The sequence below is a fragment of the Pseudonaja textilis genome, chromosome 2, assembly GCF_049901715.1.
Source record: "Pseudonaja textilis isolate UNSWEBS1 chromosome 2, rPseTex1.2, whole genome shotgun sequence".
Lineage (NCBI taxonomy): Eukaryota > Metazoa > Chordata > Lepidosauria > Squamata > Elapidae > Pseudonaja > Pseudonaja textilis.
The window spans coordinates 57655653-57670647 of record NC_141991.1 but is presented as its reverse complement, the minus strand read 5'-3'; the positions used below and the strand labels follow the sequence as shown (position 1 = coordinate 57670647).

General features: G+C 35.2%; 1 protein-coding gene and 1 long non-coding RNA gene across 4 annotated transcripts in view; one reads left to right on the top strand and one right to left on the bottom strand.

Annotated features, from left to right (window-relative positions):
* The window catches only part of LOC148126862 (uncharacterized), a 116693-nt gene that overhangs the window by 37131 nt on the left and 64567 nt on the right, over positions 1 to 14995 (top strand). The window lies entirely within an intron of this gene.
* The window catches only part of SFMBT1 (Scm like with four mbt domains 1), a 120030-nt gene continuing 105481 nt past the window's right edge, over positions 447 to 14995 (bottom strand). For 2 of the 3 annotated variants that reach the window (XM_026724736.2, XM_087923986.1), the window contains exons 17-22: positions 13252 to 13361; positions 11377 to 11552; positions 10254 to 10432; positions 9899 to 10144; positions 5769 to 5897; positions 447 to 4591 (exon numbers count right to left, since the gene is read on the bottom strand). In XM_026724736.2, coding sequence (XP_026580521.1) covers positions 4451 to 4591; positions 5769 to 5897; positions 9899 to 10144; positions 10254 to 10432; positions 11377 to 11552; positions 13252 to 13361 — 981 coding nt within the window. In that variant the 3' untranslated portion in view covers positions 447 to 4450. The remainder of the gene's footprint in view (positions 4592 to 5768; positions 5898 to 9898; positions 10145 to 10253; positions 10433 to 11376; positions 11553 to 13251; positions 13362 to 14995) is intronic. The other variant, XM_087923987.1, reaches the window with a different exon arrangement.

Below are 14995 nucleotides of genomic sequence, written 5' to 3'. Positions count from 1 at the left end.
TCTGCCGATGGGGGAAATGATACTGCATCTAATTATTTCTAAGTGGTTAAACTTTAATGTGATAAAGGAGTTACCTTACTTGTTTGTAACATTAGTGTGCTATAAAATATAACCAGATTAAAAACTGAGTGAGGGAGGAAAAAAGAGAACGATGCCTAGAATTGGAATATTTTCATTTTATATTATTTTTGGATACTGGAAAACATTTATTACTTTTTTGAATGTGTGAGCATTTTTCAGCTGGAGATGTATAAAATAAAAATACAGTTGAAGTATCCAAAATAGAATGTTTCCTAGAAAATTGTTAAGGTGACAATAGCCAATTAGCTCCAGGATTTTGAAAACAAAAATATTTGGAAATTCACATATACTGCTATGAATTTTCAAGTCTATTTTTTCTTTAGTAATGAAAGACTCCAAGCAGGTAATATCCAAGGAAACTGGCACCAATTTAAGTATTTTTAATTTTCTTACAACCACTTAAAACGGTCATGAAGTACCACAAAATTATATACATTCATTTACAGAACAAGTCAAATAATCTAAAATATTTTAAAACCCTTTACCTGATGCACCTAGGCAACAAAGGTGCTTCAGTAGACATTTTATGTGCATATCTTCTACTTTCAAAATTTTACCCTCAGTTCACACACACGCACACACATATATATTAATTAAAGTAAAAATACAGCAAGCAGAAAAGACAACACAATATACATCTGTAATCTTTAGAGCAAAGCAGAAAAGTGCATGTCCAATGAACTATTACAACTAAGAAATATGCTGGCAGTACCTGCCTTAGAGGCTCTTTCAAGAGGTTTTGATTGTCTATGAATATTAAGGGAACAATCAGAACAGAAGATGTGTGCACAATGGGTGAAAATTAAAATAGCAACCAGGGAAGCTGATGAATACAAACCTTCAGTAATATAAGGTATATAAGGCTCCATAGGGCAAACAAAGGGATACATTTTTCATTCCCCAAAATCATTATTTTAAATCAATCATATTTTTGTGAAGTTCCAAATGTCTAGGGATTCCAGATTCTAGCCTTGCACAGGACAAATAGTGGAACTTTGAATTTATTAACTGAAAGAAAGCAAGTTGCTTTCCTGCATGGAATTTGGTTTTTAGTTTTTTTAAAAAGAATTGCTTAAAATAATATAAATAATAGAACCTATTTCTATTAAGCAAGTACTTATGAGGTGTAAACACTGTGTGCTGGTGCTTCCCCAGTGTTGATAATTTTTAAACATGATATAAAAAAGAATTCACATTCATGGCCTTCAGTATACAATCCATTTGTTATAAATCCAAGTTAAGGGAAGGGGGTTAGATTGCTGCACATGCAACAAATACCACTGAATTACAGATACAACATAGTTTTTAAACTAGTTTTATCCTTTCAAAATCCATTCTGACCTCTTACCCTTAAGGCTGCCTTCAAATATAAAGGTCATATTTATGGATATTTTGGGGAAACTTTCATACCAACATAAGCACCTGGAATATAGTGAAATTTATACCAGTGAGGTTTCCAGGCAATGTCAGTTTCTTTGTGCTTAGCAACTATTGGGTATTCTAAAAATTTTCATAGCAGACAATTATCTAAGCAAAGCCAAAAATGGCTTTTAAAGACCTTCATTTAAAATGAATTTTATATCTGCTAAAACATTTGGCAATACATCTTGAGTGAATTCATACAGTGTTATAGTATTTACAGAAAGAAACAAAATGGCTGATATCCTGGCTTTAGATTTTATATTTTGGCAAATGTATTTTGCAAAAACCTTTTTTTTATTCAACTCTTCTTAACTGATAAAGTTTGGCCGGTAATACCAAAAATAAAAAATAAAAATCTTTGTACCTTGGAAAATTGTGTGCTCAATTCAGAAATTACATATGAAATATTGGATTGCTTTCTTTTCCCAAATCTTTAGAATCATAAAAATGGCAACTACAGAGAGTAAAATTACCAAAAAAAATATTTTGCACATTAGTCAACTTCAAAAAAGTAGCTTGTATTTTCAGAGGCTAAATATTGGTTTTTTTTAATCTCCCCAAATTTTAAAGTGTTTCCTCAAGACACCAATCATGAGAAAATCTATATGCTGCCAGTTTCTAGTAATTTTTAATATGCTTTTTCTACAGCAATTAGCACCAGAGATCTGAAAACTATGTTTACCTTTCTACTCTCTCTGCTTTAGGTAAATATTAACGCAGGCCTTGAAACCAACTTAATTTTTCCTAGCTAGAATGTCACTGGCCTTGTAAAAATATACAATGTTATCTAACTTTGCAGACTTTCCTTAATTTTAATATTCCAACAGGCTTTGAATGTTGAATCAGTAGCAAAGCAGGTAAGACTGGCTAACTCATCAGGGCAGTAACAGGAAAGAGATGAATGATTTATAGATTAAATTATATCTTACTAAACCCAGATAATATTTCAGAACTATATAGAATATTTTACAGATTGTGTTAAACCTTTTAAACTTCAATCCACAAGACATGCTTGAATTGGCCTCAAGAAATGAAATATATCCATTTCTCACATGTTGCATAGAAATGACTCATTCAAAGTAACAAGTAATGAAAAGCATCTTTTTTTGGAAATAGAACAAGACTGGAATGTCAGCCTATAAATATAACCTAAATAAACCAGCATCTATTTTACTGGCATTCAAAGTATTACTCACAGCAATATATGGCATATGAAAGCTTTACTTGAAAAACCCTGAAAATCTTAGACATACAAGTTTTAACACATGAACGTATTCCAATTGGAGCTAATTAAATAAAAAAAGAATTACATTGAGCCCGATTTTTTTTTTTACAAAAAACCCCAATATTCTTTCTGATGCCAAACAGGCATTTATACTTTCACACACATGCATGTTCTTACAAATAATGGAGCATCTGAATAGCACTAATTTCAATATACAAAATCTAATTGCAAACTTGGCCCACATGTCCAGTTATATAACATTTCATGTATTAAACCTACTTTGACTGAAACCTGAAGCATGAAATCATTCTATCTCTACTTTAGGATTCCATATACTTAAATAAGTTATGAAGAAATTTCTTTCAAGATACCACATTCTGTCTCTTCCTAAAAGTATTCAATATGCCCTGCAACATGACTCTCCAGCAAGTCACCAATGCTTTGATCTAACTTGTGAATAATAAATACTCAATGGCTGAAGTCACAATTTATGTTTGTAATGGGTAGAAATGCAGAAACTGCTCTGGTCCTTCTAGCTTCCATAAAACTTAGTTTGTTCCTGAAGTTGTGGATAGTAGCTCTTTGTATTAGATCAGCATATTAAGCTGATGAATTCAGCTGACTTCTCTGTATGTTAAACAAACCAAACTCATCTCCTAATATGTATGTATGTCATGCAAACTATGCCACAATTTTTCTTCTGTATATACTTTAAGAAAATTCTTTGGGTGCATTTACAAACCTGCAACAAATAAGTGGAGAAATTTAGTTATTTGAGAACCGGAAAGAGCTCTGCGTTTCAATTCATTCTTCTAAGGATGCTAGTTCAGTTTTTTTCAGCAAATAATAAGAGAAGACCATGTAATTTTCCCTAAACAGCACATATTTTCTAAAAAATATTTCTGGTGTGTGGCAATATTTCTGTGCAACTTTAGCTTATCCATAGCACATAGCATATTTTAATATCCACAATTTCTAAGTTTTCCATCTCTACTTTTATCTGCAACATGACAGGCACAATCTCCACTATCAGTATTTCTCCATAATAAAGAATGCTACTTCTTCAGTCTGACTATCTGGTAGCTGCTAAAGGCTATGATTCTGTCAGGACAGTAGAAAAAGAGGGGCATTCATAATTTAAATACAGAAAAGTCAATAGCTGGATCATTCTTTAACTTGCCTTGTAGCCTTTTTTGGTTTTAGAGGTAGAGAACAGGCTCTAAATTAAAGGTCAGAAAGAAGCTGCAGTTTCACTTTTAAGCTTTTGGCCACACCACGTATCTTGGCAAACAGCTAGTCTACTTATTTAAATTATCTTCAAGACTGAAGAAGAAAAAAAAAAAGAGGACGGTCATTTAGCAAGCAGCAAAGAGATGCTCATCTTCTGCATTCCTTTCCACATGCTGTAAATTCTGTCCATACCACACCTGGAGGATTTTTTTTCTCCTCGTGAAAGATATTTAAATCATCTTTTATTCATAAAAAAGCCCTGATGTACAGAATGAGTAAGTACTACTTTTTTAAGCCAAAAGACAGCTGCAAAGATAGTTAGGATTGCATTAATATTTTGCTCCAAGTATTTTCCCCACTCAAAGTGCAAAACTGTAAAGCCAGTTCATAAGCAGTTTCCATCTATCCCTTCTTGGTTCTTCCTGCTGAAAGAAAAGCAGGTTACTGTAATTGTGCTTCAAAGTTTCAGGTTCAGCTTATCTTCGTCCTGTTTTAGTTGGCAAACTGCTGGTAGAAGGCAAATTTAACCCTTTCAATGTGATGGCAAAGTTTAATGGCTGGGCCAAGTTTCAAGTCCATGCACTCCTGAACCGTGGGAAGAGTGAGCAAGAGAAGTGCCTGCCCATCTATTTCCTATCAAAGGAAAAGGAAGAAATAGCAGTTAGCATTAAAAGAAATGAGTGTTGGTTTGTTTTTTTTTCAAATCATTTAAACATTTCATTAATGCATTACAGATAGTTGTCGAGTTATAAATGTAATGGAGCCTGCCCATTCTATTCCTCACCTGAGCATTCATAGGAGTGAATTGCATAATTTGAACATGATCACTCTCTTCGTTTGCCCACGCATTCGTGAATCAAATGTGCAGCTCATTAAATGCACATAAGGTATCTCGGTGGGAAGGCCATGGCTGGCCTAATGATGGAAAGCCACCTGCTTCAGACCACCAAAGGCCTCCAACCCACTAAGATACCTCATTCTTCTTCCCCAGGGATTCCCACAATTACTCTCCCTGCATCCTGCCATGCCATGTCACTTATCTTATGAAGATCTGTCTCCTGTCCAGGCGCTCTGTTTCTTTGCCTGCTCCCTCCTTTGTCATCGGCAAAGTGCTTGATGAAGCCTTCAGTGACGAAAAAAAGGTGCGGAGGGCCGCATGCACCCTACCAGGCCTTTCTCCCTGCCAAATCTCTAGACTTCAGCAGCCCTTTGCCAGCAGGAACAGAGTTTCAGAGGGACACACCCATCCCTCCCAAGCTCTGATGGTGCCAACAAAGGCTTTTTGCAAAGGACTGCCAAAGCCTACAGGGACGCAATCTCTCTGCAGGCTTCAGCAAGGAAACGGCAAGGCCTGGAGCTTTCCCTCTGTTTGTAATCATCCAAGTCTCAATTCACAGAAACTAGACGCCTAAAGTGCGAGATCAGTAGCATGAGATCTTGTGCTAGTGATCTCTCATGATCTTGCGGTACGTTAGGCCTCTGTTCTCTGAAATCCTGAAGCAACGAAGCAAGCATAGAAACCGTGACAGAGAGGAAAACTCAAGGTAGCTGAGTCTCCAGAGGCGAAATGCCTGTGAAGACCCAGCAGGAGGTGAATAGGCAGGGTGAATGTTGCAGAGGCTCTACGGTCATTTGTAAGGGCGAACAACTGTTGTTGTGCTGCAAGATTCATAATTTCTGGACTTGTTTGTAAATGCTACGGGGTGCTTATGGTGTAACTTTGAACATTGTCTAAAAGAACATTCATTACCTGTATAAACAAATAATGGTTTCATGTAGTCAATTATCCATGGCCAATAATTAGACATACCTGATCCAGAAATATTCTAGCTAATGGTGCACAATCTGTAGATTTAAGGAACCGCACAACATCTGCTACACTCCATTCCAGAGGATTGCTGTCCAGCTGTAATTTTTCATCAACTTCTATCTTTATTTCCTATGCAACAAGACATAAATACAAAAATATCACTTTTTCTTCCTTAGATATCTTTTCCAGAACATAAAAATGTTCTATATGAGCCACTGATCCAATATTCTGAGGGTAAAAAGAAGTCCTATTGTTGAGGCATAACATATGCACTGTCCTGAAAACATGACAGAATGCAGAATATATAGTACAGGTAGTCCTTGACTTATGATCACATTTGAACTCAAAATTTTTGTGGCTAAGCGAGACAATTCTTAAGTGAATTTTGTCCAATTTTACAACTTTTCTGGCTACAGTTATTAAGTGAATCACTGCAGTTGTTAAATTAGTAATACAGCTGTTAAGTGAATCTGGCTTCCCCATTTACTTTGCAATATCAAAAGGTCATAAAAGATGATCACGTGACCCCAGGACACTGCAGCCATCATAAATATATGTCAGTTTCTAAGTGTCTAAATTTTGATCATGTGACCATGGGGATATTGCAATGGTTGTAAGTGTGAAAAACAGTCATAAGTCACTTTATTCAGTGCCATTGTAACTTTGAACAAGCACTAAATGAACTGTTGTAAGTCGAGGGCTCTACCTGCAGTTCAGTAAGTTATCCTAGTTTTGCAATCCCTTAAAGTAAAAAAAGAATTCTGTACACCGTGCCAAAAGTATTAGTAAAAGAAAAAGGGATGAAAAGACACACTTGAATAACCATATAAATAATCAGATTGCTCTAATATAAGCTCTAATATAAAACAGTGGCCCTGAGGTGTATACAACAGAGACTAGGCAATGTAAGTTTCTGAGTTTTAGTACAGCAGAATTTGATGAGGTTTAGTATAGCAGAGATTCATGGCTGTCAGCCTTCTAGAAACAAAAGACCTCACACTGAACTGAAAGTAAAAAAAAGTGTGCAATGCAATTGTAAACTACTACTGTTATTGTTGTCATTCCTGCTGTTGTTGCAGTATAGATGCAATATTCAATCATCACTTGGAGTTTTTTGTATTTGACAAAGTATTTTCAATTTAATTTGATGACATTCATTTTTCATGTATCTTTTGAGAATTAGGGATATAACCATTTAAATAGTCATAAATGTAGGTAATCTGAGTATAGGCAATATCATTTGTTATTTAAAGGGATAATCAAGACTGAGATTGTATCTATTGTTGTATGGTTTGAACCCGAATTTTATTTCAACTGGATCACTAGTATACAACAAATAGACAAGTATACAAACAAACAGAATTCTACAGACTTAATACAGCATCTTCTGCAGCTACACATTTCTGATTATTTTTAATAAAGCAGAATTGTATTTTCTATTATTTCCTTGACTACCCTTCTGTGTTCTTTTTTTTTTTAAACAAGTTTTATTGATTTTTCAAGACAAACAAAACATATATAACCTCCTTTCCAAGAACTACCCATAAACTTCAACAAGACAAACAAAGCATTATTCTTTAAAACATGGTTCCACATTATCACACTTGAAGCAAAACATTGGAGAAAAAAAAAAACCTCCTTAGTTATCATTTATACATATCTTTTCCCAATTTCTCTCCCTTTAATTTCATTTCTCCAAGATTTTATTAATTTAGAATCAAACATAATCCACACACTAAACATAAAACATAAAACTTCTTTGAAAAGTGACTTGGCCCCAGGTTACATCTTTTTGACAGACCTAAATCAAATTCATGCCCATCTTATATACCCTTCATATCTTATTAACCATTTTGTATTTTCTATATAACTTCTCCCATCTTTTCACTCTCTTAATTATATTTTATTTATTTCATCTTATTTCAAAGTCATTATACTTATGTCTTTTGTCCGTTCTTTAGTAAACATCTATGTATCTCTTCCCTTTAACCAAAAAATTTCCCTGTAATCGCTTTTGAAGTATGACGCCTTCTCCTAAAATAAAACTTAAAATAATACATAATTTCCATTCTGATTCTGCTTAGTACCTTCTACATATTAAATCTTAAAATGAAAGAATAACAAACTTATAGTATAATTAAATATATAATTTCTATTCTAATTCTAGTTCTCATTATTAAACATTAATATTTCATTAAATATTCCAATAAACTGTTCCAAATACAAGTACTACAATACTATCTTATGCACTCTTGCAGAATCTTCTTTAATTATAAGCTATCTATCATCCTTCATCTCTAAAGAAAAAACTTTTTTTAAAAAAATCTTGTCCTAACCCGTGGCTTTTTTTTTCTTTTTCCCTCCCTTTCTTCTCCAATCTGGTCTTTTTGCCCCCTCCTCTCCTCTCCCCCTTTTTAAGTTTCCCTCTCTGTTGTAATTCTATTTTCAGTTGCTTTCTAACATTGTACCTTCTTTTCATCCTATTTTTCTTTTTCTTGGTTGTTTTATTAAATCTTAAATTCTCCTTTTCCTTCCTTCCTTCCCATTTTCTTTCTTAATCAAACTTTTTAGTCCATTAAAGATGGCTTCTTCCTTTTCTTCTTCTTCTTCTCCTTCTCCTTCCTCCAGTGTTTGCTGGTACGTAGAAACCGCCATTTCTAAAAAGTGGAAGGCAGCTCCCAAAGAATCCTTGCCACTTTGTTGTCTTTCTTTTAATTTTTCATATTCCATTTTCAGTTCATCAACCGGTGGTACCATTATAAGTTCTTTTTTTAAAAACAACAACAACAACAACCCAGATGCTTTCAATCTTGAAGTAATTTCCAAATGTCAGAGTTATCAAACAATCCAAACAAGTTTTCCTCTTCTTCTCTTTACAGTTTTTTCTCCAGAGGCAAAATCCCAGATATATTTTAAAAGCCGTATTTCCATTAATTAATGGTCTTGAAATCTTCAAGGCGTCTCCTCCAGCAAAGTTTAGAAAAAAAAGTTTTTTGTTTTTTTTTAGTCCTCCCCTTCCCACTTATAACAAAGAGCTTATTTTTACCTTTAGAGAGCAGGTTTTTCTGTGCTCCTTTGCTTTCTCCGTAGGGAGGGGTAGTGAGCTTTCCTTCAGCACTTTCGCCGATGTTACAAATTCTTTTGGAAACAAATGTATCAATCCAAAGTCAGGTTTCCAGGGTGTTTTAAAAGTAACATCATGTCCTGGTTTAGCCAAGAAAACTTCTCCTTCTAAGTCTTCCTCCTGCACAAACTTGTCCGGTTGAAGAATCCTTCATGGCTGCCGAGACAGCCGCTCATCCGTCTCGGGAAAAAGGAGTCTAGCCGGCTGGGGAGGGGGGGTGCGATGTCCCCAGACCCCTGCTCAGATCTCCTCTGTCTTCCGCTGCCCCTTCAGGGTAGCGACAACCCCCAAATCCAGTTGGATCGGGGGTACCTTGACGGCGAGCACAGCAGGGACCCGCAGAGAAGCGGATTCCTGCCGTCGACGAAGCCTTACAACCCGGAAGTCTCTACCCTTCTGTGTTCTGAGATCATGGTAAAGACCTACTGAAGAAGTTTTGTTTTATTCCCACTACTGGAAGAAAATGTCAAATTCACACACAAGAACACATACACACATAAATTACTTGAATGCACATGGACATTAAGAGGTACAAAATTGTTAATGAAAGTTATTACATTCATATATAACAACGACTAGCCTACAGGCCAGAAAGCTGCACTTTATGTGCTTTAAATCGCAACAATTACTTAAATTTTCCTAGTTAAAGAAATAAAGGTCAATCATCCATCTTTGTAGATTTAATATCTGGAGAAAGGAAAAAATAAGAAAATTGGCTTGTATGGGTTTTTTTAAAGGTTAGTTTGACCAAGTGAGCTGAATCACCCCATGTCTCAATGTCAATTTAGGAAGAGAGAAATTTAAGAAAAATTGTGCAAGTTTTACACACAGTGAAATATAGTGTCAAGCTTGCTAAGTTACATAGACAGATCCAGCAAACATCTCTCTCTCTTTGTCCGAGAGAGAGAAAGGGAAAGGGGAGGGAGGGAGAGGGAGAGAGAGAGAGAGAGGGAGAGAGTTGCTGAAAAGCTCTATGATTGTTACATGTTTTAAAATCAAAATATACCTTTGGTGAAGGTGGCTTATTTTCATCATCCGAGAAAGAAAAAGTCCGTAGTTTTCTTTTCCGTTTGTCCCGGTCTGGAGCCCCAAAATGAGACTGCTCACTCTGTGTTGGGGAAGATGACTGTGATTTCTTCTCTGATACTTCAGACTCCTCAAGCAGTTCCTCCTGATGTTCAGAGGTACTGTCTTCGGTAAGAGACTCCTCGTCTATCTCATCCTGATCATCCTCATCTTCACCACCACTTCCCTGAGAAACAATACAGAATGACTCAGAATAGCATGGATTAGCAACCACTTTATCCCACAATCTCTATATGTAGACTTGCATATTGAATCCATCCCCCTTAGTTGCCTACTTGGGGTGATCCCACTGGTGTGTTATCTACAGAGGTAGAAGATCGCTTCTTCTTATGAACAAAGAAGTTTTTCCGTTTTTTTCTTTTCCTGTTTGCTTTTTTCATGCTTGCCTCAATGCTGCTGTGGATACTAGGTGGTCGGCCAATCCTTTTGTTTCTCCGCTTTCCATAATAATGGGCTGCAGGAGGTTAAAAGAAAAAAAAAGTCACTATCATGAAACACAATTCATCATTCGTTTGTCCTTTAAAAGATAAGACCTTAGAAGTACTCTTATTATATAGATAGCTTATTTTGGTTGTGTGCAACTTTTACATTACTGTAGTAGCAATGATGGGATATGCCTTAGAAAAAATAGCAAAGTATTTACAAAAAACAGTACGGGATGACTGCCAATTTACAATTAAAACTGGTCTACAAGAATTAGGGTTCAGGTTTCTTAACAGAACAGTTACGCTACCATGCAATGTAATCCAAAAGAAGAGTCATTTTCCGCAAAGGAACAAATAATACAAAGAAGGGTTATTTTGAGGGGGTATTACACAGAAAAGGTAGTATGTAAGGTGCCAAGGAAAGTGAATGTAACACTTTATTTTTACTAAAAAGTGAAACAAACAACAAGTTTTCAGAAATTACAGTGAAAATAATTGGATTCACATATACACTCAGCCATAACATGCTTTGCTAGATTTTGGCTAAGCTTGTTGTGTGAAGCCAACTGGATTTCTCCATTCAGTAAGAAATTATCTAACTGTTATGAAGAAAATCTGCAAGATTATCTTTGGATGTATATATTTATTTCAATTTAATGCCATCATAATTTGATTTATTGTAATGTTGGAAGCCCAAAATGTGGGCACTTCATAGAAGACCATGAATCATAAATGGTATCAATGATTTATTATTGATTAAGTAGCATTAATTCTTGGGCCATTATGTTATCCAAACTGGCTGTAATCCAGTTACACCACTGTAGAGTTTGTTTCTGTTTACTGAAAAACCCAGGAAGTGCCAAGTGGCAGCCATCATAAAGCTGATGGGATATTGTGTATTTATTGAAAAATGCTCTTTCTAGCTGCCTACATGTTTTGGAGTAAATAAATGCCAATGATACAAATTACTTACTGTATTTGGTTTTTGTTAGAACAGAGCAGTTCTCAGAACATTTGTCTAGCACCATTTGGGGGCCAAATAGATTTGGACAACATTCCAGTTTGATGCAGGTCTGCCTGCAGAAGTCTGCAACTCGATCAGCTGTTCTTACCACTTCCACTGTAGCTCGGTAGCTCTTTCCTTTGTATCTGTAGCAAAGAAAAGTTTCATTAATAAGGAAAGGCGAAAGTAAACATAGAAAAAACACAGGAGACAAACACGAGGTGGCTTCATACAGTACAGTAAACAAACTAAATTCTACTATATTATGGCTTATAGCTTATGGTATTTTGATTTATAAAGTAGGGCCTATATCTGTGCAAGTCTAGTGAACTGTAGCTTATTAAATAAACAATTATGAAATGATGAATTAAAATTTGAGTCAGGCCAGTCATAAACATAAAGAGAGGAAGAAATGTGAGTAAATGGGATATTAGTATATGTTAAATTTCTTGGTTTAAAATATTATTTATTTATTCATTTAGATATATAAGGATGTCCAATTCCCTTGCTGACTTTGGGCAGCACAGAAATAAACACAAGTGCAGTATCTAACAATGAAAGAAAATAAACATTATACAAGGGTGTGGGGAGCATCACCCTACTTGATAGCTGCCTAAAGAAAGGCTTGTCATAACTATGACTTGCAACTCCCTACAAGCTTTCCCACTGATTTTGCTTGTTGGAAGCTGGCAGAAAGACACAAGTCTCAGTCATGTGAGAGCCTCACTTACTGGTGAATAATTCTCACTTAACAACAGGAACAGGGACTGCTGGGGTTATCATCTCTGTGATCACATGGTATCATGCTTTATAACCACATTACTTAGCAATGGAAATTCCGATTACCATTGTGAACTGAGGACTACCTGTATATGCTACTGTTTGTTTTTGTTCTTTTTACATTATTTTCCTTTTTTTGCACATTAAAGCAATTCTTGTGTTAAAAATGCTTGCCTTTTTGGTTTATTACAAATATTGTAGCCTCAGTCCTATCTCCGAGAAAAGAACATCAAAGGTCTGAAGGCAGCACTGCTTTACTAACAATTATTCCAGACAGCAGGGAAAAGAGACTAACCCATTATCAACCAGAGCTGAAACAGCAGTAACTTCTGAACTACTGAGGTCTTTTCTATTTCAGGCATTATTGTGAGAAATGCTCTGGAATAGCCTTAATATTATTTTATCAAGTCACTTTCAAAGCAAAAGCAAATAAAAGAAATTGCAATAACCCAGTCTTTCATTCCCTTTCTGCTTTCTCTTAACCTTTGACTGAATAAATAAATCAGTTGCTTAAGGCAGCCCAAAGATGGTTATTGAATTGGTGTGCTTGTAATTTCCATGTAAAAATACCATCAGCGGAACAGAGGTTTTAATTAGGAAATACTAAGATGAGACTAGCAACTTTCCCTTTCCCATCTCCCATGCAGCCAACCCAAACCTGTTTTTCCAGCCTAAATTAAATTACAGAGTGAAGAGACTGAAAGGGGCTAGTTGGTCTGTCGCAGGTTTTATTCCCCTGGCAGAAAGACAATCCTGAATCCAAACAGTGCTGATATCTCATGTGGCTTTTCAACCCTTTGAATGACTTCTAATATGAGGACAACTTTTATCTACAATTAGGATTTCTACTGCAGCTATAAAAATACATTATCCTAGCAGCTTCTGGTTTTTAAGGATTAAGAGGAGGATGGGGGAGGCAAGTAGCATATGGATAAAAGTCCATTATTGCAGGAAAGTTCAAGCTTAAGTCCTGAAAGTGCCATGCAAAACAACAGCTATACTGACAGTTGTCAGTATAACTAATCTAGCTCTAATAGAAAAATATAAATATATGGAGTATTTTACTTTGCTTTCAAAGTCTCTCCATATCCATGCCACGAAGGTTCTTCATCTAGTTGTATTTCTCTAAGAACACGGCTAGGTTTATAAGCAGCATTGATCAACAAAGAGAGAACCTAAATTCAGAAAGAGAGAAAAATAGATGTAGCATTAATATGATCAATAAGATTTATTTTAATATATTGTGACTTAGTTATTTATATGACCAGCATAACAAGTTTGTAACAGTAAAAGCAAAACAAACCTTATTATTAATTCGTGCAATTTTCCTGGAAAGGTTTGCTCTTACCTCCTTCCTAGGACTGAGAAAGCCCAAAAGTGGTCCAGGGTCTTCCAGGTGATTTTATGTACCTAACTACTGCACCAAACTGGCTCTCAACCAAGCACTTAACAGTGTATAATTTGAAATAGATTCCAAAATCTAGTAGCATTCCACCCTCAGTGTAATACAATGCTTTTATTAATTTCCCTCAATTTTATTCAGGAATTACTATAAAATAGTTTCCTAGTAAATGGTCTTGTAATTAATATAGAATGCTTTATTTCTATGCACATTTCATTTCTTTTGATTGCCAAGGAAATAATAGTTTTGCCTTATACTAAAATATAATAAATAAATGTGTGTGTGTATTATGTGTATTTAGTATATAAATATACTAAAAATAAATATAAATTCTTAACGATAAATAAGGAAAGTATGGGGTCTGGAGGAGACAAGCTTCTTCCAAGTGAATGTCTTCCAGATATCTAAAACTACAATTCTAAGATTGACAATGCTACCTGTTAATAATGGGAGTAATGATCCCAAAATATCAAGAAAGCAATAAGGGGATGATGGTGATGGCAGTGAAATACGGCACAGGTAACAGATAGAAAAAGGTTCTGAAGAGAATTTCACTGAGCCGGAGGATTATGGAACTGGAAGAGGAGATAAGAAGCCAAGCTGTGAATGAGTTAATGAAAGGGAATTTGAAGAAATTTCACAAGGGGTAGTGAAAGAGCAGAGGCCACTTATTACAGAATGAAAAAAAGTAAAAAGCATTGCTGGAGTTGGTCAGGATGGATTTAAATAAAGAAATATACACTTCCTCACCAAGGAAAACACTGAAAAGACTACTGACATATAGACCTTGAGAATATTCAACATGACTGTTTGAATATCATAAAAATTATGTAGCAATCCTGAATCTTGAGTACTAGACAGTATCTGACAATGTTGCCAATAAGTAGCATTACCAATGACATCTAATGTGTAGCTGAAATTCCCGAAGGCAGCTATAATAATCTGGGATGTTCTCAAAGGATTATAGATTTATCATAACAGATTCAATTACTGACTCATCAAAATTGGTATTTTGCCTTGGGCAGTTTTGGCTGCTACAAAATTCAGTCCCTGGTATATAAACACCCATACATCACTTAGGCATTTCTAGAAAACAGAAAATTAATTATAAACCCTATAAAAGCTATTTTTCCTTTAGCTTTTTATTTATTTATAGCAAATTTGTATTCCATTTACCTTTTCCAAAAATGTATTCCAATGTGCTTATATTATAGCTTTAAAAAAACCTCATTTTTTAAATATGATAAACTGTATTCCACAGAGACAAACAAAAATACTCACATACACTACCAGCTTAAAGTTGTTTTTTATGCCAGTTCTAACCACCACTTAGTCTAGAAGTGTAGTGATGTATTATTTCCCGTCAGTGGTGAAATTCATTTTTTTTTTACTACCAGTTCTGTGGGC